Source organism: Phyllopteryx taeniolatus, chromosome 3, assembly GCF_024500385.1.
Source record: "Phyllopteryx taeniolatus isolate TA_2022b chromosome 3, UOR_Ptae_1.2, whole genome shotgun sequence".
NCBI lineage: Eukaryota > Metazoa > Chordata > Actinopteri > Syngnathiformes > Syngnathidae > Phyllopteryx > Phyllopteryx taeniolatus.
This window is the reverse complement of record NC_084504.1, coordinates 16,123,420-16,139,264: the sequence shown is the minus strand read 5'-3', so window position 1 is coordinate 16,139,264 and position 15,845 is coordinate 16,123,420. Positions and strand designations below refer to the sequence as shown.

Genomic DNA, 15,845 nt, shown 5'->3' with positions numbered 1-15,845 from the left:
TCAACATGGCGATAGAGGGCGGCACCTAAAATAAGAGCTGAATCCACACTCAGGCCTTTCCGTGTATCATAGCACAAAGGCCAGAAATGACAAAGCGCTGCACTATGCTAATGAGAGTACAACAAATGTCAAGGCTGTATGAGTGTCATAGCCCAATTTCAAGTGCAGTTCAGTCATAAAAAGTAATTACAATTACATGCATCCTCAAAATGACATATTGTCATCTTTCCATGACACCACTAAGCAGAGCTAAGGGGAGCTAGCAAAGACTACATAAACTATCACGCTGCACCAAAAAAACTAAGACAATTCTGGGGCAATGCAAAACACTAAAATGGCTTCTGTCCAGGCTTACAATCCATCCTCTATCCACTGCTAAAAACCTCTATTTCTGTATAACAAATACTTTTTTTCCCATGTCAAAGTCTAATATTTGCTTATAATTTGATTAACACTTTGATTGCTTATGTTACGGACACATTGTCCATTTGAACTAATAAGACCCCAAATAAACACCTCCTTCTTCCCTTCCAGAAAAGAAAATAACAGGTGGCTGTAATGCCCTTTACTATGAGTGCACCACCGGGTGTTGCATGTAAGTCTCTGGAGACATGGTTTCTGTAAAACTGAAGTTTATGGTGGTGTTGAAGGAGAAAGTGCTGAGCAAAATGTGCAAAACATTTTAACCTTGACCCAAAAAGAATTGGGGATCAGAAAAAACAAACACTGGATCTTTCATCCAAAAGATCATGGATTGGTCTTGTTCCATGCTTTCATCCTCGATAATATTTTGTAAAATTTTCCAAGGTAGTACATGCATCACTGCTTTAATAAGATCAATGGATCAAATTAAATCCTTAAATCATAAACCCTTTTATCGCAGCATTTGAACATACAGTAGCAGAGATGTCCAGGCAAATCATTCATCTCGTTATTTTATACAAGTGTCGCTAACTTTTACCTAAAAACGATCATGACGATCAGCATGATAAATTTCATGCTGAAAACACTGCATTAATTTTAGCCTCTAGTTTGACCGAATACCAAGTAAAAATATCTCAATTTCTGACAATTTTACTAGTGGCAAGCCTACAAAAACAGAATACAGAATATTTTTATTAGGGCTAACAATTATTTTAATAATCTGGTGATTATTTTTCGATTAACTGATGAATCGGATTCCAAAAACATTTTTAAATGTTTCGTCCCCTTAAAAAATAAATATAAAAAACATCTGCCAAACTGTTGATAATTGCTCTCAAAAGCAAGTAAAAGAAGTTTGCAAATGTCTTACTTTTAAGGAAAAACAAAGATAAGTATTTTACTATTATAATATATATTAACGACTGCTTTATTATAACAATAAATATTAATATTTACTGTTGAGAGGCTGAAATTCTAAACAAGGTCTGTAAATGATTAATCGATTATCAAAAATAATTCTGGATTAATTTGATAATCAATTAACTGTCAATTAATCACCACTAATTTTAATTACAACCCCAATTCCAATGAAGTTGGGACGTTGTGTTAAACAAATAAAAACAGAATACAATGATTTGGAAATCATGTTTAACCTATATTTAATTGAATACACTACAAAGACAAGATATTTAATGTTCAAACTGATAAACTTTATTTGTTTTTAGCAAATAATCCTTATCTTAGAATTTTATGGCTGCAACACGTTCCAAAAAAGCTGGGACACGGTAATGTTTACCACTGTGTTACATCACCTTTTCTTTTAACAACATTCAATAAACGTTTGGGAACTGAGGACACAAATTGTTGAAGCTTTGTAGGTGGAATTCTTTCCCATTCTTGCTTGATGTACAGCGTCAACTGTTCAACAGTCCGGGGTCTCCGTTGTCGTATTTTACGCTTCGTAATGCGCCACACATTTTCAATGGTCAATTTTAAATTTTTCAGCTGCTCAAGATCAGCTGTAAAACATTAGTTTTTAAAAATTTTCTGACATTTTAAAGACTACAAAGTGACAAAAAAATCCAAAGGTACAAAGATCTTGACAAAAGGATGCGCACACTTTAATGCATTGTTGAAGAAGAAGAAGAAGAATCATCTTTTATTGTCATGAACATGCATGCATGCACACGAAATTTGTTCTCTGCATTTAACCCATCACAGTGAACACATACACATGTTAGTGGAACACACTGGAGCAGGGGGCAGCTGAAGCGCCCGGGGAGCATTTCGGGGTATCAGTGTCTTGCTCAAGGACACCACAGCCGTGAATCCGGGGGATGTTGGCGGATGGTCCAGTCGGGGTTTTGAACCTAGGTCCCCCACGGTGGCAGGCGATGATCTTAACCATTGGGCCACGGCTGCCCAATGAAGTTGCAGACTTTGTACAATCTACGTTCCTACCTTCACCTATGGTCACGAGCTGCGGGTCGTGACCGAAAGAACAAGATCCCGGATACAAGCGGCCGAAATGAGTTTCCTCCGCAGTGTGTCCGGGCTCTTCCTTAGAGATAGGATGAGAAGCTCGGTCAACTGGGAGAGGCTAAGAGTAGAGCTGCTGCTCCTCCACATTGAGAGGAGCCAGATGAGGTGCCTCGGGCATCTGATTAGGATGCCTCAGGGACACCTCACTGGTGAGGTGTTCCGGGCATGTTCTACTGGGAGGAGACCCGGGGGACGACCCAGGACACGCTGGAGAGACTATGTCTCCTGGCTGACCTGGGAACGCCTCAGGATCCCCCGGAAGAGCCCCCCCCCACAGTACTTTGACTTAAAATGTACCCACTTGCTGATACGATGTAAGGACACTGGCCATACACTGTGCAAGACTACAACATGGCATAACGTATTCAAGGTGCTTGTTAATCACTGTGAGGTGTGTCTCAGCTTGACAATTAACTCTTTCCTGCCATTAACAGGTAGCTACTGTATATACCTATAGTATTGTAATGCCCTCAGAAGTGGTCAAGAGAGTTGCCAATGCTCTTTCAGTCGCTTTATTAAACTCGCGGCAACACAAGAACATCACAAACCTACGAGCTGCTGTCGGCCACAACGTATGCCAACAACTTCCCAGACTGACTTTTCATTATGCTTAGGTCACACTACTCACCCCTGCCCACCCTCTTAAAGGCGTACACACATAATTACAGATAGAGTATTAAATTCAATCAAACTAGGAGGGCTGGCAGTAAATAAGTTAAATAAGCAGATCCCCGAGGCAGAGAAAAGTCCGAGCATTTTTTGTATTCGAGGTACTCAAAACATTAGCGTATTCGTTGCAGCACTAATTAAAAATTACTGACTACTAACAGTGATTTAAAAATTCAAGTCAGAAAGCCAGAAACACTTAAATGCAACACAAGATTAGAAACAACCACGTTACAATAAATGAAATAATCATGTGACTCCTACATAGTTTCTTTTTCTCCGCTTAGTGATATTGTAAAATTATTTATTTTTCTGAGCAGCATCTGTGATGTTTTTATATGTAGACATTACATTTGAAGAGGGAAGTATGTAAGCTGATTTATTTTTGCAGTGATATGGAGTGGACCTACAGTATTTTATTATTGCATTTTTGGGACTTTCATTTTTTATTCCCTCTCCGTGTGATGTTCATTTCCCCATGACTTTTGACTCACTTTGTGAATGACTATTTATTACAAAACAATGTTTGACCAAGTAATTTCCCAACATAAAGTGTAAACTATATTATTTTTTAACGTATTCTGTGTACTTAAAATGTTCCTGATCACCTGTACGGCAGGTTGTATAATGTTTTTCTGTCACTTTGGGGAAATGGCATGGGCTTAAGAGGGCAGAGGATTTTGAAAGTGCTTATTTAAAAATAACAGTTTATCATCATTTTTGTTTTGAGTGATTCATTCATGAGCAAGATTTTAAAATTGGGGTTCAGTAATTTATCCTCTCCCAGTGAGGTTTTATTTTACCTTGCTTTCTGTGAACACAATAAATACTTTCCCAATGAATAAAATAAGAACCGGTGGAAAATGCAATTTTTGATAAACAAAGATAATTGATAACCCTCAATGATATTTCCTTGTTGCGGTGAGGTCCTGCTTGGGGTTCGAACTCAGGCGACCACCATACCCCAGGTTGAGAGTCGAGTGCATCAACCGGTGGGCTATTAGACCAGTGGTTGATGTTAGCGGGCAGCAGCCTCTTTCCAAGGATTCCGAGGAGTGACGTAAATGGAATCGCTCGCTATCTCTACTGTCCAAGCTATGTCCAAACTCTGCTGTCAACACTCTCCAAACTCTATTAGCCTATACAAACTACACAGTCTCTATCCAAATTGAGCTGACCGCATCACTATATAAAACACACACACTTTGAATGGAGCCTGCATTAGGGCTTTAGATTGCTATCAAACCTCGCGGCAAACCCTGAAGCACTTCCCGAATCGGTCACGTGGTACAGGCGGGCAGCGAGGCTTCGGACGTCATCATTTCCGGGTCCGCCACTATATGAAGCAAGCCTCGATACGCGCTTTGCGGAAACGCCCCCTCTATTAGGCGACACACGACTGGAAGACTCGGCACTTCTCGAAACATCACTAATGAAAGGGCATTACAGTACCTTAAAGTGAAGACATGGCTTCCTAAAAAACTATATATAGTGAAAAAAACAACAACAATTCACATCATATCAGACGTATGGCTATTCATTTGTTGAGTGATAACTAAATCCCCGTCTGGGAATTCAAAAAGCCACCTCAAAATGCAGCTCCCATGTTCTGACGTCAATGGTTGAATGCTTTCGCCAGAGGGTGCGGTGGCCATCGCTTGTAAGCGACCATGGACGAACGCGAGGAAGACTGTGCCAGTGACTTCAGCAACAAACTCTGCGACATTTCCGTTGCGATCGAAACAAAACATGGTACGTCAGTAAACATGGTACTGACAGCGATGATGATGATGTGTTATGTCCCTACCGGTTTGAGCCATGGGAGACGGATGACAATAGTGAAGGTGCAGTTGAAGTTGTTGGAAACAGCAACAAGTCTGATGGCGATCGGCCGGTTACAAAACATTGAATGGTGCGTGGTTGAGTATGTTCTGATGGCTACATGAAATTACTTACTCTTCAGCTGTTGTTGTTCAAATTAATATAATTCAAAGAATTAATTGAGAAGAGCTGATCATGATTTTTATCTTCTTTTAGGTGCCCGTGTACAAACTGAACCAATGCCACTTGTAGTCGAGAGTCTTTGTTTGCTATGAACACACACACACACACACAAGCGGCTTGTACGAGTATATTATAAGAATGTACCCTATAATATCAATATATAATTTCATCGATGTTCTAGATAAATAGTTAAACATGGATCCACTGCCAATTTCAATTCAATTCTATGCTTCGTATTCTTGTTATGTTTGGTGAGACTCCATATGACCTGATTTCAAATTTGACTCACCCTGTGCCTTTCGAGTTTCACCGCAGCCACTCTGGTACACTTTGGCGCACCCGTATCTGAGTTGGTACTAGCTTTACGTTCCCGCTGTCGCTTGAAAACTGTTGGTATTGCATCTTTTTTTAGCTTCCTCTTTTGCTGTACGCTAAATCCAAGGGATTCTGGGAGTGCAGGTACCGTTTAGAAGCAGTCCTGAGTGAAATGTGCACTGCACAGCACCTAGTAGGCTGTGGGCTCCCACTTGTCCTGCATTCTCTGGACTTGTCTTGTCCATTCCCGCTTAAGTTGAGGGTCCTTTGGAAATTTAAACAGGCTAACACTCTCTCCAGTCAAGTTGGAACATCCTGCAGCCACACAACATTTAGGCATCTTAACGTATCTGGACAACAACTACTCGCTTTGGTGAACTAGTACTGCATGAGCAAGTAACAAAGTAACTTTCTGTCATCTCCTGACGTCACGTGTTGTCAAACCAGAAGGGGCAACGTCGTCGTTTAGGGCGGCAGATTTGAAAGCGAAAAAGTGACAAGCATTTGACTAACTCAATGCAATTCTGTTTGCGGCAAGCATACAGTTTCACAGTCGCCCATTGCTCAGCTCTGGCCAAGTCAGCCACGCTCCAGTCACGATGCCGGCGACACGTAGCAGCGCAGCAAATCCGCCATCCCTGCCAAGCTCGCCCGCCAGGCCCAAGCCATTAGCTAACTCTGGTCCAATATCTTTTGATTGTGCACTGTCCATTGAATAATAAACAATGTGTTAGCAAGACTCAAGACTGTTATAAAACGTTATGACAAGATGTTACTCTAAAAAGTACTGACACCAGAAGTGCCGCCGATACCAATTCAGATACCTGGTACTCAGTTCTCTTAAGTGTCCTGTATTGAGTCTGAAAAGAGTGGTATTGGTGCATCCCTTGACGATTACACCGTACTAAAAAGTATTACAGTATATTTCAGCGAAACTTTTGCCATTTTCAAGAAAAGTTTGTTTTTGAAGAATATTTGATTAAGATAAAACAGATTTTTATCACAATTGCAAGACGATGTCATCTTATCAGGTATCAGTACTTGATACTGGTGAGTACTCATACAGGTATGCAAGCAGACCTACTTACATTCGTACTCGCTCTGGAAAAAGTAGGATCAGTGCATCCCCACATATGCCTGGATCAGACTACAAGACAAATTTGGTCTTTCACGACAGCACTACGGCAAATTACTGTCTTAAAATCTTGCTGTATCTTGGTCAGCCACTGGCAACACTCCAGGACACTTACTACAATACCACCATATCCAGTCTGGGCTTTATCGGGTCAAATCAAACAGTTGGGGAGTTGGGACCAGAAAATGTGTCGCCGCGACCAGACCCACCCATTACCATAGCGATGACAACAACAATGGATTGCACCAATGTATTGTGCTGGGGGGAAAAAAGGACAATATGAGGGAAAACATGGTGGCCATCACCGGTGCTCAGGAGAGGACATTTTGGGCTGTCCATTAAAGGATTACTTGAGGTATGTTCCCATACTTTTAATACGGTACTGCTCCCAAGCAGGCAACAAAACATTATGTAGCCTAGCAAGCTAGTGCTAGCACTAACTTTTGTACGTAAACATGCACTCGTTCTGTCGAATCATGCTCTAAAGCTTCGGTAAACATTGGTTTATGCACGTGATTAATGTTGACAACAGCGAACAAGTGTATTGACAACGGCAAGCATGGGAGGCAATACGCCAGTCACAATACACAATCCTATTGGTCAATGAGAAGGTGCACTGTCGGAGAGTTATCGTTGATACAGTATATCACACTACGCGGATGATATCCCCCCAAAAAAACAAATCAAACATGCTAGACTTTTCATTTTGGCGTCGTAGGTCCAAATCGTTGGTCGTGGATTATGTCACACTACAGAAAGTTTTGACATTCCCATCAAAATATGTCTGGTCCGATGTGGGAAATCGCCCGCCAAAATCAGGCCAAAATCAGGGATAAAATCTTGCAGTCTGATCTAGGGATTTTTCCTTTTTCCATTTCCCTCGAGCAGGGGTGTATCTTAAGCTTGCTCGTACCTCAAAATTTGGCTTACAAAACAAATGACCAAGCGACAACTCTGATCTCATTTGGGGAAATAAGTCAAGGTACCACTGTCTGTAATAACATGATATTTTTTAAGTGTCTTAAGATAGTCTGGCAGAATTTTGCAACCCACAAGTAAGCAATCATAGTAGTTTATTTGCAGGTGTTATTGTGCAAGGCTTCAATGTCACTGTTATTGTACTTACTGGTTTGTGGGAGGTGCAGACAGGGGGAACATCACTTCTTCCTCCTCGTATTCCGGCCCATCTTGCAGGTCGCTTTCATCCATCGTGCCGCCGAGTCCGCCACAACCCGGAGGGGGAGGGGGAGGAGGAGGAGGCGGCGGTAGTGGGGGGAAGTCGGCCACCCCGTCCGTGCCTGAAGATGTTGGTGAAATCCGACAGGCCGATGCCTCTGAAGTGGGAGAGCCGCACATGCCGCCCACGTTCCCTGAGCTCGTTCCTTGGAAAACTGAATGTCCACCTGCGCCACTCCCTGTTGTGGACAGGGCTGCTCCGCTTATATCCCCACTTGACAAGGGATAGATCACGCTCATGTCCGAGAGCGAGTCCGGGGATGTATTTGAGTGTTGACGGACGGCCGGTGCAGGTCCCAAATCCGCCACTCTCATTCTGGTTGACGTGGGATAGCAAGGGAAAGGGGCCGTCTCCGGGCCTCCTCCGCCTGTCCCCGTCGTGACCGAGCCCGTCTCCTCGCTACTGACCTCCGCTGCCATCATTCCGGGAAAATATGTAGAGGGGAACAAGTCCAGAAGGGAGCCCGCCCTTCCCCTCTTTTATTAGAAAACTCCTTCAGTGTTTGGGCTCCAGGGAAACAACAGCAAAAGTTGAGCAAAAAAGGCGATTTAGACTGTCAGCTAGCGTTAGCCGACAAGCTAACTTTGCCTATGGGCTACACTAGCACGCGTTAGCTTTACCTCGCATTCGCTCTCAAGCAGGAATAGCCGAGCTAACGGGAGCGGGTCCGAAACACTTGATGACTTCTTCCTTCGCTAAGTCTTCATTGTTTCCTGAGATTAAAGTTCACGCCGGAAACGTACATGTTGAATTCTCCAAACAAGAATATCAAGTGTGCTTCGGACCTCACCTTCGGTACTATCGTGGTGTTGTTTTATTGTCCCTGCTGCGTGTGTAATGCTCGCCTTTTTTTTGCCACTGTTGTTACGTTCTTGCGTCCAGAGTTCGGTCGCCGCGAGTTGTCCACAAACGACCCGCTCCTTGTCGCCAAAACTCACGGCGCGGTGCGTTGTTCTGCGACCCCGAGCATATCGCTATGTCAAAGTAGACATTTCTTTGCCTGCTCTGAGCCAAGTTTACGTTGATTTCCAGGTTTCTGGGCTGGTGGCTTGCCCGCTTCTCTCTCGGTCTCGCTCACTCTCCCCTTCCTCGCCTTCCCCACTCCAGCCACTGAGCAGACAAAGCCAAGCGAGTACAGAGCAACACCGCTCCCCCTTTGATCCATGCCATCTACAATCACTAGCAGGACTGAACTGACATTGGCGCACATTTTCTGAGATGGGGGTCATAATATTGATTGAAGACAAATTGATGGGCTTTCTTTCAATCAGTTGCGTCAAGACTTGTTAACAATACAGCAACGCGTAAATATCAACACTTCAGTCTTCATTAGGGCTGCCATTCCACAATTGGAGGACATCGGCCATCATGAAATGTCAACAATCCATGCACAAAATACTGAAACACGCACTTGTGCAGATCAGTTGTTCTCAAACCTTTCACACCAAGTACCACCTCAAAAAATATTTACCCCTCCCAGATCTTTTTCAAATAATGAGTCAATCAAAGTGCATAAGTTACATGAATACATCACTTAAAAACATTTATTGTTTTCAATTCAACAGATTGAATGCAAATGCATTGTATTTAAACGTGAACTACAACTGAACTTTACCTAAACCATACTTTAAAAGTAGCAAATGTACTGTACATAAAATGTTTAAAGAATGCACTGGATAATATTTTTTTAAAAAAGTTATAAACATATTTACAACAAGAACATTTCATAATCTTGTCAAGTTACACTTTAGTATAAATTTGACAAACTATGAGCAATGTTTTTTCAAATCAACATCATCATTAGTATGAACAGTTTAATGTTGGTTGTTTAATCATCAACCAAGTGTTTTAAATACATTAATTTACATTGAGAAGGCCTTCTGCGATTGGCTGGGGATTGCCAGTTATGGGTGTACCCCGCCTCTCGCCCGAAGACAGGTGGTATAGGCTCCAGCACGCCCGCGATCCTTGTGAGGATAAAGCGGTACAGAAAATGGATGGATGGATGAGAAGGCCTTGCGACTGAAGCTGTGGGTCTCAGACAAGTACAGTATTTTGATTGTACTTCTGCATTACTCTTCTCATAACTTAGCATTTAATATTGAGCCAATAACATTAATCCATCCATTTTCCACACCTCTTATCCTCACTCAGGTCGCGGGTGTGCTGAAGCCTATCAAGCTGATGATTTTAGCAAATGGCTGCAATTTCACAAAGACTGAAAAATTTAAGGGGGTCTGAATACTTTCCATACCCACTGTACATTAATTAAGGCTAAACAGGATTAATCTGTAATGATGATACATATATATGCAATTAATTATCCCAGCAAACATGAAAAGGGGTTGCTTGTTCCTGCTTTGAAAGACATTTATTTTTAAATATATTCTTATTCTTAATTCTTTATTATTATTAGTGCTTGTTAGTATTATAGCAATTTATATACCTTCAATTTGACTCCTCGAGATCTTTCTGTAGGAAGCACAGCAGTTCCTTCTGTTACTGCTACTGAACAGATTTCGTGTCGGTTCTCCCAACCTCTGCAGAGTTCGATATGCTGCTATTTTTCTGTGGATTTTCTCTCCTAAACACAAATTGGTCACAACAACAAGTAAACTTGCATGGTCTTGTGAGTTTACACTATTGGTGTTGAAGTGCACTGCATAACAATGAGATGTGTTATCATATATTATAATTGAAACAAGTATATAAAAACAAAAGAATATAGGGTTTATTATTATACACCTCAAAGTGTGGTGTCTGCCCTTTAGTGGTATGGAAAAGAATCACTACCTTAGTACAGTTAAGTTGTATTTAACTTTTAAGATTAATACGTTTGCATTTAATCCTTAAAACTGTTTGCTTTTTAACATTTATTTAGGTGCATTTTTTATTTAACTTAATGCACAATACATTTTAATTGAATCAAAATTTAAGTACCATTTTTATTTTCCTACATTTAAGTGCAATGTTCACTGGGCATTTCAGTGGTTTACAATAATATTGAATGCACTTTTTAGGCACCTAATCTTTGTCTCCATCACTGATGGTGTAGTGGTACACTCGCCTAACTTTGGTGCAGGCAGCATGGGTACAGTGACGGTGTGAATGCGAATGGTTGTCCGTGTCTATATGTGCCCTGCAACTGACTGGCGACCAGTTCAGGGTGTAGTCTGCCTTCCGCCCAGAGTCAGCTGGGATATGCTCCAGCGCCCCGTGACGCTGTACAGGATAAGCGGTGTTGAGAATGGATGGATGGATGGATGGATGGATGGAATATTTGTCTTCACTATGCTACTGTATGTTAATATTGGTCCTAATGGTTGAGCTTTTTATTTTTTTAGGTAGTACTTAGTGTGAAACGCTTCAGAACCACTATTACAGACTATTAAGAATTGCTGTACGTAATTCTGGTTAACTTTTTATACTACAGGCACCAAAAATCCCTGTTCTTAGAAGGCCTCTTTCTCTGCTGTCTTTTTTTCAAGTGGCAAGCAAGGAAGTTTGCAGCTACCACTTTGAGTGGACATATGAGCAGAGCGGTGGTGCGGGAGCTGGGGGTGGGGTGTTGGCCAAGCACATGTCCTGTTCAGTCACACTTAGAGAGGAATAGTGGCAGCTCTGTCCAAGCATAATTTTGTCCTCGGAGCGTGACTTGGCACTGGTCGTCTGTAGAAAAGCTCAATACTGCAGAGGCCTTGCCCAAAACAGGCCCTAGGGTGTTTTCTATTGGGTCGCAAAATCTTTAGATGCTCATTTAGCTAAAGACTCACATGACATCATCCATTCGACCTGCAAGAGTCTCATGGTGTGTTTTCCCCAAAATGTGATGGCCGGTTTTCAAATTGTATGATTTTATGGACATTCAACTTTGGAGGTTCCGCTGTCATTTTTGCTGCTTCCCATTTTCACCATGATGTCTTATTTTGCAACATTTATAAATGTTTTTAAATGTCACTATGGCGTCGCTCTTTCCTGATAATGGCAAGTATACAGTTGCACTGGTGTTTGATGTTGAAATAATGAATGACACTGAAATGATATTAATGTCAAATGTCATCTCTCCTTCCTCCCACCAGAATTCTTCTCACCAATCTCTGGTTTTTGACAATAATGGCTTCATAAGAACATAATTATAGACCAGTCTCAGATGTGTAATTTATATGTTGTCACGTCACTGCTAACATATTTGCTAAACATACAGCTTGGGTCGGGTCTGCATTTACACATTTGTGCTTAGTCATACTGCTCGGAAAGAGTCTTGTACAGATTGGCTCAGGGGGGATTAAGCGCATTCAAGTACAAGTAGATGGACAAGTGATACTCCAAAGAGCGGTTACAATTACATCTAATGGACAATATCGATAAGACAAGCTCTGTTAAGCTTGAAAGGTTTGGAGTAATATTTTACCATTCAAGTTGATAAGCCTAATTTACTTTCAGATTTATAATGCTCACAAATTCTCATTTTATAAGGCAATCCAAATTCACCTGCTCTATGGATCAATATTTGAAGGGGAAAACATTTTCTAATTATATGAGTGGAAAGTCAGGGATGAGGTTTTTCCTCTATATGAAAATGTACTGTGTGGCTCAGTGCCCATGCTTGAGGTTCACAATTGGATGATGTCACCTTGGCACCAACGGTCTGGGCAGGTCCTCATCTGCCATCAGTGATGTGATGTAAAGACGCTCTCCATAGGCCAATGAAAAGGGCGGACATCAGGAAAAATTATTGTAAAAGGTTACTCTCAAATATCATAAAACACAAAAATGGTGTGTGTGCATCTATGAGTGGGAGAGAACAAAAATCCATAAACTCCCTGCCCAAGGCCCATCTTGGGTGCCTAGCTTTGTTGAAAGCACAACTAGATTGGGACCTGCTACAAATAAACCAAATTAAAATCAAAATAAAAAATACAAATAAAAACCTGGTGGGTGCATCCCTTTCACACCCCATGTGACTTTTAAAACCCCATCCAGACAGTCTCCATCTTGTGTTATATAGCTGTGGTACGAAATAACATTGTTATTCTATTAGAAATATTAATAATTTGGGTTTTCTAATCTTCTTTATGATTATTATAATTATAATTATTATCATAGCAGTATCGTCACTATTTCATTTTGTGTTTTCACATAACTGTTAAAGGTGTCTACCCTGTATGCATCTTTATGCATCTACAAATGTATACGTACACAGTACTGTGCAAAAGTCTTACCCACATTAGATTTGTTGTTTTAGGCTTAGGGATGCTGTAAATAACCATACGTACAGTATAACAAGAATGTCACTTTGAGAAGTGCAGACCTCTTCCATGGAAGACCTGTTAAAAATAAGCGAGAAACATTGTGTTAAGCATTGTATTTGTGTTTGTTTGTCCATAACGCTGGCATCGGGTGGAATCCCCATTTTTTCAAAAGCATAATTTTTCAGAAAAAAACCCCCCAGTGTGTTAGTTGAGCCAATAACATTGCGTCATCAACGAGAGCAAGCCAATTTCAACACTTTAGATTGGTCAGTAATTTGTAAAAATATCATAACCAACTGATGCATCAATTTGTGAAAAAAAATATTAAATGGACCAAATTTTGACATACAAGGTTTTGGCTCAACGCCAGCCGTTTTTTTATTTTTTTATTATTATGATTCTCAGGGTAGACGTTTTAAGTGATGCCATAGTTTTTTTGTTTTGTTTGTTTGTTTCCTTTGTGGCTTCTATAATATTATATTGTCTGTGATGACTGTCTACCACTTTAAGATTGTTAAACCGTCCATCCATCCATTTTACCACTACTACACCATCAGTGACTCATTGTTAAACCAATCCCCCCAAAATATCTCCCAAGCACATAAACATGCATTTGAAAAACATCCGTGTCAAAACCCATTGGCGTGTGTACACAAAGCGGGGGGAAAAAGTCAGCATCCATCAAATTGCATGTGACCTCAATACCCATTAGTCAAATTGTATTACTTCACTTATAGAAGGGATGTGCCTTTTCCCCTTTTTATGGGCCTCAGCTTCTACATGCTGGTTTGCTGCATCAGTGAGTAAGAGTCTAAATGAGGTTATCCCATCCATCCCGTCTGAGCATGCTGCATGACACCAGAAGCCGCTCGTTGCCGGCCTATTTGAGCAACAGCTGAGACATCACACTCCCCACTGACTGTCGGCTCAATGTATGACATCATCTTCGCTGCTGTGTTTTATGTGCATCAGGAAGGGATTAATGTCTCTCCGGCTAAATTAAGGCTGCTGTTGCTGGTTCGCCCATTCCTCTTCCCTGTCTGTTTCATTGTAGCCTCCTAATAGCATTCCTGCTGCAGTGTGTACAGTATGTCGCTTTCTTGCATGTCTCAATCCCTCCTCCCACCCCCTTTCTCTGATATCCTCTGACTACTTATTTTCCAAAAGCTTTTTTTTTCATAGCCCCTCATTTTCCTCCTGTCCCTACATCCCTTCCTTCCTGTCTCACCTCCCCTTAACCCCTCGGGCTGTGCGATACGTGCATTGCAATCTGCAGCGCTGCTTCTCTGTCTCCGCCAGGCCTTGCCATCATCCAGTACCTTCCCCCTCCTGTGCTTTTAGGCCTCTCTGTTTAATTTATGAGCTTCCTGTAGCTCCTGTCATGTCTCATCGGGGTCACAGGAAGACAGTGTAAATAATAGAGCATCCCCAAAGACGTGCTGACAGTCACAGCTGCACCATGTGCTCCCATGGAGAGGACATGTACCTCTGTGTTGCCTTACTTACTTTCACACAATAAGTCATGCTCAAAACATAATCTCATGTGGGACCCACAAAGCATTGCTAAGGTTGTTATGTATAAATAGTATATATCCACAAACGTAATTCTCTGGCTGCAGGAATATTTATCGCTCATTACTTTCGGACTTTTTTTATTCGCACCATTCGTAGCACAGGTGAAATCAATGGAATCTATCTCTAAATCCCCACAACTTAGTAGGATTCTGCAGGTATTGATATTGTTGTGAAACCAAAATGGGAAATTGGGGTAATGGCAAGAAAGCTTGTAGTCCTGAGCTTTTTTGCATGGCCTATATGTGATAAACTATATGGATGAAGTATTGAGACATACCACTTAAATTATCAATTGCAGGTTAGGCCTGGATTTCAAGGTTGAAAAAATATAATAGATATGGGTCAATATCACTATAAAGTGGCCTTGTTGTCCTCATCAGAATCACTTAGTCATCATGAAAATGTAGCAGAATAATGAAACTGAGGTCTTATTATAAGTAGCCAAACAATGGACACATTCGAGTACAAATAGTCTCTTAAAATCTGTTTCCTTCACTTTATCCCATTTTTTTCAATGGATGTATATGATTTTGTCATGTCCCACACACTGTTCTGCTAACAACATTGTGTTTCATAAGTGGTTAAATGATAATAGTAAATAATTTATTTTATGTTTATTATCTGAAACAAGTTGTTTGACAAAACAAATCATTTTGATCAGCCATTTACATAATCACATTGAACATTTTGCACATGTCCCTGAAATTGCTGTCTACCCTGTCATTATGGGGTAGCTTCCCCTTTAAAAAAAATCCTCTGATGCTTTCAGTGGCATTATTATCACCATTTTGTAAGGTAGAATTTATGGTATGTTATGGTATATTTCGCCAACAGAGGCTGAATCAGTGGATAGTTGCACTGTAGTATAAATATTTACACTTGTGTTTCCATACTTTTCATCATATTATGTGTGTAGTTGGATGTTGTCATGATTAACACGTCCACCCTGTCATCATAGTGATACATCAATTGATATAAAAGACTTCGAAAATTTTAAAATACATTTGCTGCTAACTGAATCATGTTGCTAAGTGAAGGTCCACTATACAGGATATGCTCATAAAACACTATAATATTACCCAAGAAAATGCCCATCCTGTCACTGTCCACTTTGTTTACATACTTTTCTGTTTGCATGTACATTTTCTGCTTGCAGCAAATTAATATTAAAACACAAACAAACAAACAACAACAA

General features: G+C 40.9%; 1 protein-coding gene across 2 annotated transcripts in view; it reads right to left on the bottom strand.

Moving 5' to 3' along the window:
• Window positions 1-15,845, bottom strand: part of LOC133474970 (ras GTPase-activating protein 1-like) — a 156,207-nt gene that overhangs the window by 35,065 nt on the left and 105,297 nt on the right. The window contains exons 5-7 of one of the 2 annotated variants that reach the window (XM_061767193.1): window positions 12,457-13,150; window positions 10,270-10,407; window positions 7,713-8,933 (exon numbers count right to left, since the gene is read on the bottom strand). In XM_061767193.1, the coding sequence (XP_061623177.1) occupies window positions 7,713-8,245 (533 nt within the window). In that variant the 5' untranslated portion in view covers window positions 8,246-8,933; window positions 10,270-10,407; window positions 12,457-13,150. The remainder of the gene's footprint in view (window positions 1-7,712; window positions 8,934-10,269; window positions 10,408-12,456; window positions 13,151-15,845) is intronic. The other variant, XM_061767195.1, reaches the window with a different exon arrangement.